The sequence below is a fragment of the Amblyraja radiata genome, chromosome 5, assembly GCF_010909765.2.
Source record: "Amblyraja radiata isolate CabotCenter1 chromosome 5, sAmbRad1.1.pri, whole genome shotgun sequence".
In the NCBI taxonomy this organism is placed as follows: Eukaryota; Metazoa; Chordata; class Chondrichthyes; order Rajiformes; family Rajidae; genus Amblyraja; species Amblyraja radiata.
The window spans coordinates 11,566,345-11,580,551 of NC_045960.1; the positions used below are offsets into that span (position 1 = coordinate 11,566,345).

The 14,207-nt window shown below is 48.3% G+C and overlaps 1 protein-coding gene across 1 annotated transcript; it reads right to left on the reverse strand.

Moving 5' to 3' along the window:
- Positions 1-461: 461 nt before the first annotated feature.
- tcte1 (t-complex-associated-testis-expressed 1) lies at positions 462-10,712 on the reverse strand. Its single transcript, XM_033020592.1, has 3 exons — positions 10,461-10,712; positions 3,331-4,340; positions 462-840 (listed from the first exon to the last, which is right to left on the reverse strand). The coding sequence occupies exons 1-3, from the start codon at positions 10,627-10,629 to the stop codon at positions 628-630; spliced, it is 1,392 nt and encodes a 463-aa protein (XP_032876483.1). The 5' UTR covers positions 10,630-10,712; the 3' UTR covers positions 462-627.
- Between the last annotated feature and the right edge of the window lie 3,495 nt (positions 10,713-14,207).

Here is a 14,207-nt window from a genome sequence, read left to right on the forward strand (position 1 = left end):
CCCGCTGAGTTACTCTAGCTATTTGTGTCTGTCTCCAGCCTTGCTTTACCTGGGCCCCGAGATCTGCGATCCCTCCACTCTTGCCCCCGTCATTGTCAGAGCTCACTTTAAACCCCGCTGACTGATCCGCCTTCCCAGCCCTGCCCGGTGCAAGGTCCAGTTTGGTAATGATCCCGCGAGGTTAGATAGTGTACATTGACCCTCTGAACCTGCTGCTCCGCTCATTACCACCACGGCTGATCTTCCAACTCCATTTTACAGTGTCCTCGTTGCTCGTGATGCACAGGCCGGTGTCAGAGCCTCCACAGTCTCTGAGTGCCAGAGATTCACTGCCCGCTGAGGGAAGAAATTCCTCTTCGGGGTCCGACGCAGCCCTAGACTGTTCTCCCTGGATGGAGATTCCACAGCCAGGAGAATCATCTTGGCTCAGACCTTGGGGACAAATGAAGCTGAAGCCTAACGACCTTGTAACAATATATTTATTCAACAACACAGTATAAAAATAGTTGAGTGGGTTTGGGTCACAGTTCCCGGTTTCACACTGAATACTTTGTGGGCGTGACTGAAGGTGATGGGATGGGCCCGGCTCGGCCCAAGGGGAGAGGCAGCATCGATGGGCACGGGGCCTCAGTCAGATGCTAAGTAGTGGTCGGACACCACGCGTGGGAGGCCTTTGGGCTTGGCTGGGTGACAGACGGCGTTGCAGATCCGCTCGCGGTTGGTGTACAGGATTTGGTTGATGGCGAACTCGCTCTCCTGACCAATGTCGGTCAGCCGCAGGTCACACTCCAGCAGGGTCTTGTTCTTGGACATGCCCTCCAGCAGCTGCTTGCCACCCTCCTGCAGGGAGAGAACAGGGAAACTCATAGGGCAAGAGGTACAGGGTCGCCCGCACTGCACACTTGTATCCCGGGCCTGGGCTCGTGCGATGAAGGCCAGTGTGAGGGACTTTAACTGAGGCAGTCACATGCAACTGGAGGCAGCACTATTAGTGGCTTCTGTGAAAGTACCAGGCTGTCATCATCATCTTTGGGAAAGGGAATCTGTCCTCTTCAGTCTGTCTGCCATAAGGAGCAGGAGGAGGCCATTCGGCCCTTCAATAGGACCATGAATGATCTGCCCCAGGTCTCGGCCCCTCCTCTGGGCCAGTTTCTCACAGCTCTTGTTGAGTTGCAGAGTTATACGGGCTCTTTGTCCCATCATCCCCACCAACCATAAAACCCTCAGCTCCCTGATCTACAAATGATCCCACTCCTCTTTAAACCTCCAGTGATCTGTCCTCCACTACGTATGGGGTGAGAATTGCACAGATTCACCAGCCTCTGTGAGAAGTTCCAATATACCATATCTCTTATCTTGTAACACTTCCCCCCCCCCTTTTTTCTTCTTGTTTAGTGTGACGTGCACAGCCTAAAGTTATTGGACAACTTGTTCTATTTGATCTTCCGTTTGTGCACGTCGAGTTGATTGCATTAGTCGAAACAGGGCGGACCACGTGAAGGTTGCAATCTTCCCCCCCCCCTTTGAACACCAGAGAATAGGAACAGGAGCAGGCCACTGGGTTCCTCGATTCTGCCCCACCGTTCAATATCATCATGGCTGATCTATGCTGGCCTCAGCTCCTGTGTAGGAAGGAACTGCAGATGCTGGTTTACACCAAAGATAGACACAAAATTCTGGAGTAACTCAGCGGGTCAGGCAGCATCTCTGGAGAAAAGGCAAGGAGGCGTCTCGGGTCAGGACCCTTCTTCAGACCGAGAGTCAAGGGAAAGGGAAACTAGAGGTATGAAGGTACAAAGAACAATATAATGAAAGCTATGAAAAGAACAAATCAAGGCCAGCAAGGATGATCAAGGAAAGGTGGAGCCCACAATGGTCCATTGTTGGCTGTTGAAGAGGTGATAATGAGAGGGGTACGAACAGTGAAACCATGCAGGATGACAGTGAAACTAGTAGGATGACTAGTGGGGGAGGGATGGAGAGAGAGGGAATGGAAGCATTACTTAAAATTAGAGATATTGAACTGACCAAGCAAAATATGAAGTGCTGTTCCTCCAATTTGCGTTTGGCCTCACTGACAGTGGAGGAGGCCCAGGACAGAAAGGTCAGTGCGGGAATGAAAAGGGGAGTTTAAGTGTTTGGCTATCGGGAGATCACGTAGGCCAACGTAGGTGTTCAGCGAAACTGGGCGATCGTGAGGAAAGATATGGAAGCTTTGGAGAGGGTGCAGAAGAGGTTTACCGGAATGCTGTCTGGATTAGAGAGTAATAACTTTAAGGAACCTGTATTGGTTTCTCCAGACATGGAATTTGAGGGAACACTTGTTAGAAATATTCAAGTCAAGTAGCCTTTATTGACATTCAGACCTTGCGGTACACAATCAGAACCTTTTTCCCCAAAGTGGAAATGTCAAAAGCTAAAGGGCATAGTTTTTAGGTCTGAGGTGGAAGGTTTAAAGATGTACGGGGCAAGTTTTTATGACACAAAGAATGATGGGTGCCTGGAACTCGCTGTCAGAGCTGGTGGTGGAATCTACCAGAGGTGATGGTGGCATGAAAGTGGCTTTTGGACATGCACTGGATATTCAAGGATTGGAGGGATATGGATCTCATGCAGGCAGGGAATGTAACTTGACATCAAGTTTGGCACAGATATCATGAGCTGAAGGGCCTGTCCCTGTGCTGTGTTGTGTGTTGTGTGGTGGACAAGAGAGGGGAATGGCCATCAGCTTGTGGTGTGAATGCGCGATGCTGGGGAGAGCCTGCAGGCCTGACCACAGAGAGACTGTTTCTTATAGAACCTGGAAAGCAGAACGTGTAATTTCAAACCACTACATGGCTTAATTGGTTTCCACACGCTAGAATTTAGAAGATTGAGGAGGGATCTTATAGAAACTTATAAAATTCTTAAGGGGTTGGACAGGCTAGATGCAGGAAGATTATTCCCGATGTTGGGGAAGTCTAGAACTAGGGGTCACAGTTTAAGGATAAGAGGGAAATCTTTTAGGACCGAGATGAGAAAATCATTTTTTACACAGAGAGTGGTGAATCTGTGGAATTCTCTGCCACAGAAGGTAGTTGAGGCCAGTTCATTGGCTATATTTAAGAGGGAGTTAGATGTGGCCCTTGTGGCTAAAGGGATCAGGGGGTATGGAGAGAAGGCAGGGATGGGATACTGAGTTGGATGATCAGCCATGATCATATCGAATGGCGGTGCAGGCTCGAAGGGCCGAATGGCCTACTCCTGCACCTATTTTCTATGTTTCTATGAGACTGTGCTCGCAGGAAACCCTGTGGGCACATGAGCCACACCGACCCCCGCGGTACTGACCTGGCCGATGTTATTGCAGGACATGTTGATGGACTTGAGGGTCTGATTCCTCATCAGGACCTCGGAGATGATCACAGCCACGTGTGTCGACAGCTCGTTGCTGCCCAAGTTGATGTCTTCCACCGAGGACTTCACCAGGGCTCGGGCCAGGGCTTCCCCACCCTCGTCGGTAATTTTGTTGAGGCGCATGTTGATGGAGAGCAGGGTGGAGTAGCGCCGCACCTTGTAGGAGATGGCTTTGGCCCCGAAGGGTCCGATCCGATTGTCGCACAGGTTGACCACCTCCAGTTTGGACTTGAGCAGGAGCTTGGCCAAGGCCTTGGCCCCGTTGTCTCCTATCAGGTTGTGGGACAGGTCCAGCTCGACGAGCGACGGGTGGTTGAGCATGTACTTGATCAGCACCCGCACCCGATCATCATCGATCCTGTTGCGGGGCAGCCGGAGAACCCGCAGGCTCTTGCAGGCGTGGATGGCCTTGGCCAAGGAGAAACAGTCTTGGTAAGTGAACTGGAATATGTTCCACTGGAAGTTCATCCCGCAGTCCTTCACGCCGTAGGTGACTGCCAGCTCCTCCAGGATCAGCAGCTTGCTCAGTAACAAGCTGAAGTCAAAGTGGTTCATCGAGGGGCCGTCGCTGTCGCTGCCTGTGTCTGACCCATCGTCGTCCAGCCGCTCGGCGGTCTGCTTGACGGGCGGCAGCAGCTGACTGATTTCCAGCCTCTTCACGTAGTTCCTGCACAGAGGGATCAACTGGAAGACCACCTTCAACTCAGTGGTGTCGGGCACAAAGTACTCGATGACATTCTTCAGCAGCCGCTCGAAGAACATCCGCTTCCAGCTACCCCCGTAGCGGGAGATGTCGCACACCTGCCAGCACTCCAGGCAGCACCTCCGCCAGTAGCCCTCGTCGCTGACCAGGTTGGCCGTCACCTGCAGGGGGATGTTGGTGGAGATCTTGGCCAGCACCTTGCTCTTGTACTCTTCCGGCAGCGTCTTCAGCAGCGGGTGCACTGTAGGGGGGGGGAACAGAACAAGTGAGAGCATGAGGAAGGGTCTCGACCTGAAACGTCACCCATTCCTTCTCTCCAGAGATGCTGCCTGTCCCGCTGAGTTACTCCAGCTTTTTGTGTCTATGGTTTAAAGCAGCATCTGCAGTTCCTTCCCACAACATTTCACAAAGCTCCAGAACAGACAAAGCCCAGCTTCCAACCTGGCACCTCCAGTGAACCCCAGCTCCCTCACACACCTCGCACAGTCTCTTCAACACGAACCTCACCTTTCAATCCCACACTTACACCCTGCCACATACAATAGAGCCCTACATGGGAGGAGCCATCTTGGGGAATGGCTGCTAACCAGCAGCCGTCCGTTTAATTCATTTTTTTTGTTGCAGTTTTAGTTAGTCCTGTGCCCTGTTTGTGGGAGAGATAGTCTTTTTAATGTGGGGGGTAGGGGGTAATAATATTTCTAGGTCCCTACCTGGTCGGTGAGGCAGCTTTTTCTCCGGGCTGCTCCGTCGACCCGTCCTCGTGGCCTACCAGCGGGCGTGGAGCGCCGTTTCCTGGCGGGGACCGCCCAGCACCTCGGCTTCAGTGGCGGCACAGCGCTGGAGCGCTATCGTGGAGCGGAGCGGGCGATGCCTTGCCTGGGTCGCCGCGCTGGATCGACGCGCTGGAGCTCCGGTGAGCTGTGACCGCCGAGTTCAACACCTCCGGGCTGCGGGTCTGCGGAGCGGAGCGGGCGGCGCCGACTTTAACATCGGGAGCCTGGGAGCTCCAAACCGGCGCGGCCTTGTCGGCTTCGGAAGCCGCGGTCCCCAGTTAGGAAGCGGCCGTTCCAGGTGGCCCAGCTGCTGAAAGGACTCTCCCGACGCCGGGGCAACAGCACCCGGCCAGAACGGCCAGGAACATCGGGCCTCCGTAGAGGCAATAACGGAGGCCTAAATAGGCCTGACTTTGGGAGAACTGGGGATGGGGACTGGACATTGTGCCTTCCCCCACAGTGGTATCCATTGTGGGGGGATGATTTTTTGTGTGTAATGTGAATATGTTAGTCTGTGTCCAAGATGGCTGTCGGAAGGGAGAGTGGACGCTGGCGCGGTTTAGCTGCCGCTGCTCTCTCTTCACATTGTGTTTTTGATTTTTTGTCTTTGGAGCGAATTCTGTCTTTAATTTGTGTATTGGTGATGTCCTTATTATTTATTTTACTCTGACTATATGTTTTTTCTCTCTTGTTAATTTTCTGTAAGGTGTCCTTGAGACTTTGAAAGGCGCCCGCAAATAAAATGTATTATTATTATTATTACATGGGAGAGGGCAAAGCTTGATCTACCTGCGGATATTAGCAGGCGTCTGTGCAAGCCTGTTGAGACCAGCGGCCACTATCCTATTAGCTTTAAAATAGTTGCGGATAAAGACAGGGTGGGCTACAAGTTAAAATTCTGAATTGGGGCAAGGTCAACTCTAATGGTGGCAGACAGGGACTTGCTAAAGTTGATTGGAGTAGGTTGTTGTGTGCAAAGGAAAGTCTGGAAAGTGGGATGCTTTTAAAAGTGTGATGACAAGAGTTCAGGTAGCGCATGCTCCTGTTAGAGTGAAGGGCAAGGTAGGGGGCAATATGGAAGTTTGGATGAGGAGAGAAACTGAAGCTCTGGTCAGGAAAAAAGATATGGGCAACTGGGAACAAGAGTGCACCTGGAAGAGTTTCAGGAACTGAGGAGCATGGTTAAGAAGGGAATCTGGAGAGCAAACAGAGGTCAGAAGATAGCTCTGGCAGATAATATTAAGGATAATCCAACGAGATTCTATGTACATTAAGGGGAAAAGGGTAACCAGAGATAGCGATTAGAGCCCCTCAGGAATCTCTGTGTGGAGCCACAGGAGATGGGCAAGGTCCTCAATGAGTATTTCTCCTCTACTCTGATCATGGGGAAAGGCATGAGGACGGGGAACTTGGGGCAATCTATGGAAGTGTCTTGAGGGTAGTCAATATCACGGTCGAGGAGGTGTTGAATGTCCTAAAGCGTACGAAAGAAACACATCTCCTGGGTCTGAACAGATATATCTGAGCACACTGTGGGAAGCGGGGGAAGAAATTGCAGGTGCCCTGGCAGAGATGTAGCAGTCATCATTAAATATCAATGAGGTGCTAGAAGACTGGAGGATTGCGAAAGTTGTGACTCTATATAAGTAGGGATGCAAGGAAAAGCCTGAGAATAATCGGCCAATGAGTCTAACATAGGTGGTTGGAACATCACTGGAGATTATTCTGAGGGATAGGATAAGTTCATAAATTCTGGGAGCAGAATTGGGCCATTTGGCCAACCACGTCATTTAATCATTGGTACACAAAATTGCTGGGGAAACTCAGCGGGTGCAGCAGCATCTATGGAGCGAAGGAAATAGGCGACGTTTCGGGCCGAAACCCTTCTACTCCACTCATTTAATCATTGGTCAGGTTTTTGAGTATAGAAGTTGGGATGTTCTGTTACAGCTGTACAAGGTGCTGGTGAGGCCACAGTTGGAGGATTGTGTTCCACTTTGGTCACCCTGCTATGGGAAAGATGCTGTTCAGCTGGAAAGGTTGCAGAGAGGATTTATGAGGATGTTGCCAGGACTTGAGAGCCTGAGCTATTGGGAGAGCTTGGGCAGGCTAGGAATGTATTTTTTGGAGCTCAGGAAGATTAGGAGTGATCTTATAGAGGTGTATAAGATCATGGGGGGATTAGATAGTGTAAATGCACAGAGTCCTTTACTTTGAGTAAGGGAACCAGGAACCAGAGGACATAGGTTTAAGGTGAGTGGGAAAAGATTTAATAAGAATCTGAGTGGTAATGTTTCCACACAGAAGGTGCGGGCATATGGAATGAGTTGCCGGAGGATTAAACTCATCGGAACTGAGGAGTGTGAGTGATGATCTACGTGATGTAGAGTAGTTGTGGATAGAATTGAGGAATTGTAAAGGCAAGAAGACACTAATGGGAGTTATCTACAGGCCCCCAAACAGTAGCCTGGATATAGGGTACAGGTGTTAAAATTGGCATGTAACAAAGGTAATGCCACTGTGGTTATTGGAGATTTCAATATGTAGGTAGACTGGGAAAATCAGGTTGGTTCTGGACCCCAAGAAAGGAAGTTTGTAGTGTGCCTCTGAGATGGATTCTTAGAGCAGCTTGGACTGGAGCCTACCAGAGAGAAGGCAATTCTGGATTTAGTGTTGTCTAATGAACCAGATTTAATAAGAGAAATCAAGGTAAAGGAACCACTAGGAGGTAGTGACCATAATATGATCAATTTTAATCTGCAATTTGTGAGGGAGAAGGTTAAATCAGAAGTGCCAATGTTGCAGTTGAATAAAGGGGACTATGAAGCCATGAGAGAGGAGCTGGCCAAGGTCGACTGGAAAAGGATCCTAGCAGGAATGACGGTGGAAGGAATTTCTGGGCATAATCCAGAAGATGCAGGATTATTTCATTCCAGAGGAAGAAAGATTCTAAGGGGAGTAAGAGGCAACCGAGGCTGACAGGGGAAGTTAGCGATGGAATAAAACTAAAAGAAAAGGTGTATAACATAGCAAAAAGTAGCAGGAAGCCAGAGGATTGGGAAACTTTCAAAGGACTACAGAATGTAACAAAAAGGGCAATACAGGGTAAAAAGATGAAGTACGAGGGTAAACTGGCCAGGAATATAAAGAAGGATAGTAAAAGCTTCTATAGGTATGTTAAGATAAAAAGATTAGTAAAGACAAATGTGGGTCCCTTGAAGTCAGAAACAGGTGATATTATTATGGGGAACAAGGAAATGGTAGAAGAGATGAACAGGTACTTTGGTTCTGTCTTCACTAAGAAAGACACAAACAATCTCCCAGATATACTAGAGGACAGAGGATCTAGGGAGACAGTGTAACTGAAAGAAATTTGCATTAGGCGAGAAATAGTATTGGGTAGACTGATGGGACTGAAAGCTGACAAATCCCCAGGGCCTGATGGTCTGCATCCCAGGGCACTCAAGGAGGTGGCTCTAGAAATTGTGGACGCATTGGCGATCATTTTCCAATGTTCTATAGATTCTGGATCAGTTCATGTGGATTGGAGGTAGTTAATGTTATGCCACTTTTCAAGAAAGGAGCGAGAGAGAAAACGGGGAATTATAGACCAGTTAGTCTGACATCGGTGGTGGGGAAGATGCTGGAGTCAATTATTAAAGAAGTATTTAATAATGGTGCATTTGAGTAGCAGGAAAAGGATTGGTCCAAGTCAGCATGGATTTATGAAGGGGAAATTCTGCTTGACTAATCTTCGGGAAATTTATGAGGATGCGACAAGTAAAATGGATCAAGGAGAGCCAGTGGATGTAGTGTACCTGGACTTTCACAAAGCCTTTGATAAGGTCCCACACAGGAGATTAGTGGGCAAAATTAGAGCACATGGTATTGGGGGTAGGGTATTGACATGGATAGAGAATTGGATGGCAGACAGGAAACAAAGAGTAGGAATAAACGGGTCCCTGTCAGAATGGCAGGCAGTGGTGAGTGGAGTTCCGCAAGGCTTGGTACTGGGACCGCAACTATTTACAATATATATTAATGATTTAGATGATGAGATTAAAAGTAACACCGGCAAATTTGCGGATGACACAAAGCTGGGTGGCAGTGCGAACTGCAAAGAGGATGCTAGGAGGTTGCAGGGTGACTCGGACAGGTTGAGTGAGTGGGCAGATGCATGGCAGATGCAGTATAATGTAGATAAATGTGAGGTTATCCACTTTGGCGGCAAGAACAAGGAGGCAGATTATTATCCCAATGGTGTCAGATTATGAAAAAGGGAAGTACAGCAAGACCTGGGCGTCCTTGTACACCAGTGACTGAAAGTAAACATGCAGGTACAGCAGGTAGTGAAGAAAGCTAATGGTATGTTGGCCTTCATAATGAGAGGATTTGAGTATAGGGGTAAAGAGGTCCTTTAGAAGTTGGGAGGTTATTTTACAGTTGTACATGACATTAGTGAAGCTACATTTAGAGTATGATGTATCAGTTCCGCTCTCACTCCCCCTCCCCCCATTCGTAACAAGGACAGAGTCCCCCTTGTCCTCACCTTCCACCCCATCAAACGTCGCATACAACACATAATCCTCCAACATTTTCACCACCTCCAACGGGATCCCATTACTGGCCATATCTTCCCATCCCCTTTCTGCTTTCTGCAGAGACCGTTCCCTCCGAAACTCCCTGGTCAACTCGTCCCTTTCCACCCAAACCACCCCCTCCCCAGGTACTTTCTCCAGCAACCGGGGGAGATGCAACACCTGTCCCTTTACCTCCCCCCTCGACTCCATCCAAGGATCCCGACAGTCTTTCCAGGTAAGGCAGAGGTTCACCTGCACCTCCTCCAACCTCATCTACTGCATCCGCTGTTCCAGGTGTCAACTTCTCTACATCGATGAGACCAAACGCAGGCTCGGCGATCGCTTCACTGAACACCTCCGCTCAGTCCGTCTCAACCTACCTGATCTCCCGGTGGTTCCGCATTTCAACTCCCCCTCCCATTCCCAATCTGACCTTTCTGTCCTGGGCCTCCTCCATTGTCAGAGTGAGGCCCAGCACAAATTGGAGGAACAGCACCTCATATTTCGCTTGGGTAGTTTACACCCCAGCGGTATGAATATTGACTTCTCTAACTTCAGTTAGCCCTTGCTTTCTCTTTCCTTCCCCTTCCCATTCCCAGTTCACCCACTAGACTTACTGTCTCCGACTACATTCTATCTTTGTCCTGCCCCCTTCCCTGATATCAGTCTAAAGAAGGGTCTCGACCCAAAACGTCACCCATTCCTTCTCTCCAGAGATGCTGCCTGTCCCGCTGAGTTACTCCAGCATTTTGTATCTACTTTCGATTTAAACCAGCATCTGCAGTTCTTTCTTACACACTCTATAAACTATTAGTTCTTCTCTCAGAGGGTGGTGAGCTTTTAGATTCCCTGCTCTGAAGAGCTGAACAGCTGTTGATGAACACATCCAGCATTGGTTTGTGGGCTGTAGGGGAGCTGAAGGTATGGCTGATAGGCAGAGAAGTGGAGCTGCAGCTGAGGTCGGATTACTCAGCATCTGATTGGACTGACTCTTCCACACGCACCTACCAGCAAAGTTCTTCACAATGTGGTCGACACAGAGGTCGGTGAGCCGCTGTGCTGTGGCAAGGGACCAGCTGCGATCCTCGGCGATGATCCTCCTCATCCTCCTGGGGTCGGCCGCTGGGTTTGGCCCCGAGTACATGGTGACCCATGGGTTCTCGTTCATTGTTGCCATCTGGATGCGGTCGCTGGCTTAGGCTGCTGAGTGTCTCCAGCAGAGGCCTGGACTGCTTGTGGCAAAAGGCAGGCTGAAGAGGGCTCACTGCAGTAATGGAGCAAAGTGCAGTCATGTCCAAACACAAGTACCTTTCATCCCTGCCCCTTTGGTTTGAAATCCTATCATTATTGCAGTTCCCTCTATGATTCACCCATCATTCTGTCAGCCATCTCCAGCATATCCATACCTCCCATTACCAATGCTTGCTCATTCCCAGTGTCATCCCCTAACCACTACTGCACCTGGCCTTCAACCACTGGGCCCTAACCTAGGATTCTCTTCCTGAACCTCCCTCTCCCTTTAAAGATGCTCCTTAAATCAATGTCTTTGACCAAACTATCGGTCATTCATGGATTACGTGTCCCTGCATCAACTCCTGAGCTACGCATTTATCTGTCCTATATCTACCTGCACTAGCACGTGGTGAGTTTGCAGATGACACTGAGCAAGTGTAAAGTGTCGAACGCAAGTGGAAAATACACAATTGAACGTGTTGGGCTAATGGGGCTTTTTCTGTGTTGTGTAACTGTGAATTTCGATCAGGTCCCCTCTCAACCCCTACTGATGGGGGTAGGTTGTGATTTGGACTGGAGGCCTGTGACTAGTGGTGTGCTTCAGGGTTCGGTGCTGGGCCCATTGCTGTTTGTCATCTATATCAATAATTTGGATGAGTAAGTACAATGCATGATTAGTAAGCTTGCAGATGACACCAAAGTGGGTGGTATTGTGGATAGCGAAGATGGTTATCAGAAATTGCAACAGGATCTAGATCAGTTGGACAGGTGGACTGAGGAATGGTTAATGGAGTTTATTACCGATAAGTGCGAGATGTTGCATTTCGGGAAGTCTAAACAGGGCCTACACAGTGAATGGCAGGGCTCTGGGAAGTTTTGTAGAGCAAAGGGATCTAGGATTGCAGATACATAGTTCCTTGAAAATTGTGTCACAGGTAGATAGGGTGGTCAGAAGGCTTTCAGCACATTGAACTTCATCAGAGTATTGATTATAGAAGTTGGGAGGTTATTTTACAGTTGTACATGACATTAGTGAAGCTACATTTAGAGTATGATGTATCAGTTTTGGTCACCATGTAATAGGAAAGATTCAAGGTGAGGAAGAAAGATTGAATAGGAACCTGAGTGGCAACTTGTTTAAACAAGGGTAGTGGGTATATGGAAAGAGCTGCCAGAGGATGTAGTTGAGGCAGGTACTATCACAACATTTAAAAACCACTTGTACAAGTCAATGAAAGTAAACATGCAGGTACAGCAGGCAATTAATAAAGCCAATGGCATGTTGGCCTTCATAACAAGAGGATTTGAGTATAGGAATAAAGAGGTCCTTCTGCAGTTGTACAGGGCCCTGGTGAGACCACATCTGCAGTATTGTGTGCAGTTTTGGTCTAATTTGAGGAAGGACATCCTTGCTATTGAGGCAGTGCAGCGTAGGTTCACAAGGTTAATCCCCGGGATGGCAGGACTGTCATATGAGGAAAGATTGGAAAGACTGGGCTTGTAGTCACTGGAATTTAGAAGGATGAGAGGGTAGTAACTTATAAAATTATAGAAACGTATAAAATTATAAAAGGACTGGACAAGCTGGATGCAGGAAAAATGTTTCCAATGTTGGGGGTGTCCAGAACCAGGGGCCACAGTCTAAGAATAAGGGGTAGGCCATTTAGAACTGAGAACTTGAGGAAAACCTTGCACACTGAGAGTTGTGAATTTGTGGAATTCTCTGCCACAGTGGAGGCCAATTCACTTCATAGTGGAGGCCAATTCACTGGATGAATTTAAAAGAGAGTTAGATAGAGCTTTAGGGGCTAGCGGAATCAAGGAATATGGGGAAAAGGCAGGCATGGGTTACTGATTGTGGATGATCAACCATGATCACAATGAATGGTGGTGCTGGCTCGCAGAGCCAAAATGGCCTCCTCCTGCACCTACTTTCTATGTTCTATGTTTCCACATGCATAGGATAGGTTTAGAAGGATATGGGCCAAACGCAGGTTGGTGGGACTAGCGTAGATGGGGCATGTTGCTCGGCATGGGCAAGAGGGGCTATAGGGCTTGTTTCCACGCTATATGACCCTCACTATGACCCACGCACTATGACCCTCACTACTCTGGCCATGCTTTCATCTCACTCCTGCCGACAGGAAGATGGTATAGGAATCTGAAAAGTGACCTCTAGTTTAAGAACAGTTTTTTCCCCCAATAACCATCAGGCTCTTGAACACTACAAACACTAACAACTATGAACAGTCCTGGGGTTTTTGAAATAATATTGTTTTTTTTAATTGAACGTTTTTTTGGGTTTATGATGTTATGTATGAGTACAGGTCTGTTATGCTGCTTCAATAAGAATTTCATTGTTCTGTTTTCAGCTCATGTGACAATTAAACACTCTTGATGACAATAATAAACAAATACCAATGCATGACTGGCTGAGTACTTCCAGCATTTGCTCTCCCTGTGCTTGTTTTGTGTATGGTGAAAGCAAGGCTGCCAGAGGGCGGCTCACTGCCCCACCTGCTCAGGGGGGCTACGGGGTGGCTCATAGAGTCACAGGACAAAGTTGGTCTAAACAGCACGGAACAGGCCCTTCAGCACACCATGTCATAGAGTCTCTGACCACAAAGCATGGAAATGGACCCTTTGGCCCAGCACTCCCATCAAACTCCAATGCTCCAGACTACAATCCAAGTTTGCCCAACCTCTGCTTATAGCTAATCCCTTTTAATCCAGGTCAACCTCTTTTGCACCTTCTCCACGCTTCCTGTAATGGGGTGACCACAGCTGCATTCAGAACAACAAATGCAGCTAAAACAGACTGTTATTAGGACCTTTTATGCCTTGAATTTTCAATTGTCTAGATGCCTCAACACAGTGACTGTATCTGTCACCATGCTGTGAACCATCAGGCTCTTGAACCACACCGCACATAGAAAATAGGTGCAGGAGTAGGCCATTCTGCACATCGAGCCAGCACCGCCATCCAATATGATCATAGCCGATCATCCAAAATCAGTGCCCCGTTTCTGCTTTCTCCCCATATCCCTTGATTCCCTTAGCCCTAAGAACTAAATCTAACTCTCTCTTGAAAACTAACCACAATAACTTATCACAATCCTAACCACAACCCTACCTTGGCAACGATCTACTATGGAATTTGTTTAGGTTGCACTACATACTTTGGTTCGTTTTGTTATACTAGGGTAACCCAGTATTATTGATAATTTATTGTATTGTATATTTATTTGTGTTGCAATAATGGGCTTATAAAGTAATTTTGCAGTTAATAGCCACTTTGAGTAAACTATTTCCCACTCAGATCACCTTTAAATCCATCTCCCTCAGTAAACATGCTCCTGTTCCTTCTCCCTATGTGACCCTCTCTGTGACCCCTACCCCCTTTCTGTGACCCTCTCTATCTCTGAACCCCCTCCCTCCCTCTCTGTGACCCTCTCTCTCCCCATTTCTCTCTCTGTGATCCCCCTCCCTCTCTCTGTGACTCTCTCTTTGACCCCCCCCCTC

Excerpts from the sequence above, each read along its gene's own strand:
- tcte1 (XM_033020592.1), bottom strand. The coding sequence starts at position 10,629 with ATGGCAACAATGAACGAGAACCCATGGGTCACCATGTACTCGGGGCCA. Across the intron at positions 4,341-10,460 it reads CATTGTGAAGAACTTTGCTG|TGCACCCGCTGCTGAAGACG; the intron begins GTAGGTGCGTGT and ends CCCCCCCTACAG. Across the intron at positions 841-3,330 it reads CCTGCAATAACATCGGCCAG|GAGGGTGGCAAGCAGCTGCT; the intron begins GTCAGTACCGCG and ends CTCTCCCTGCAG.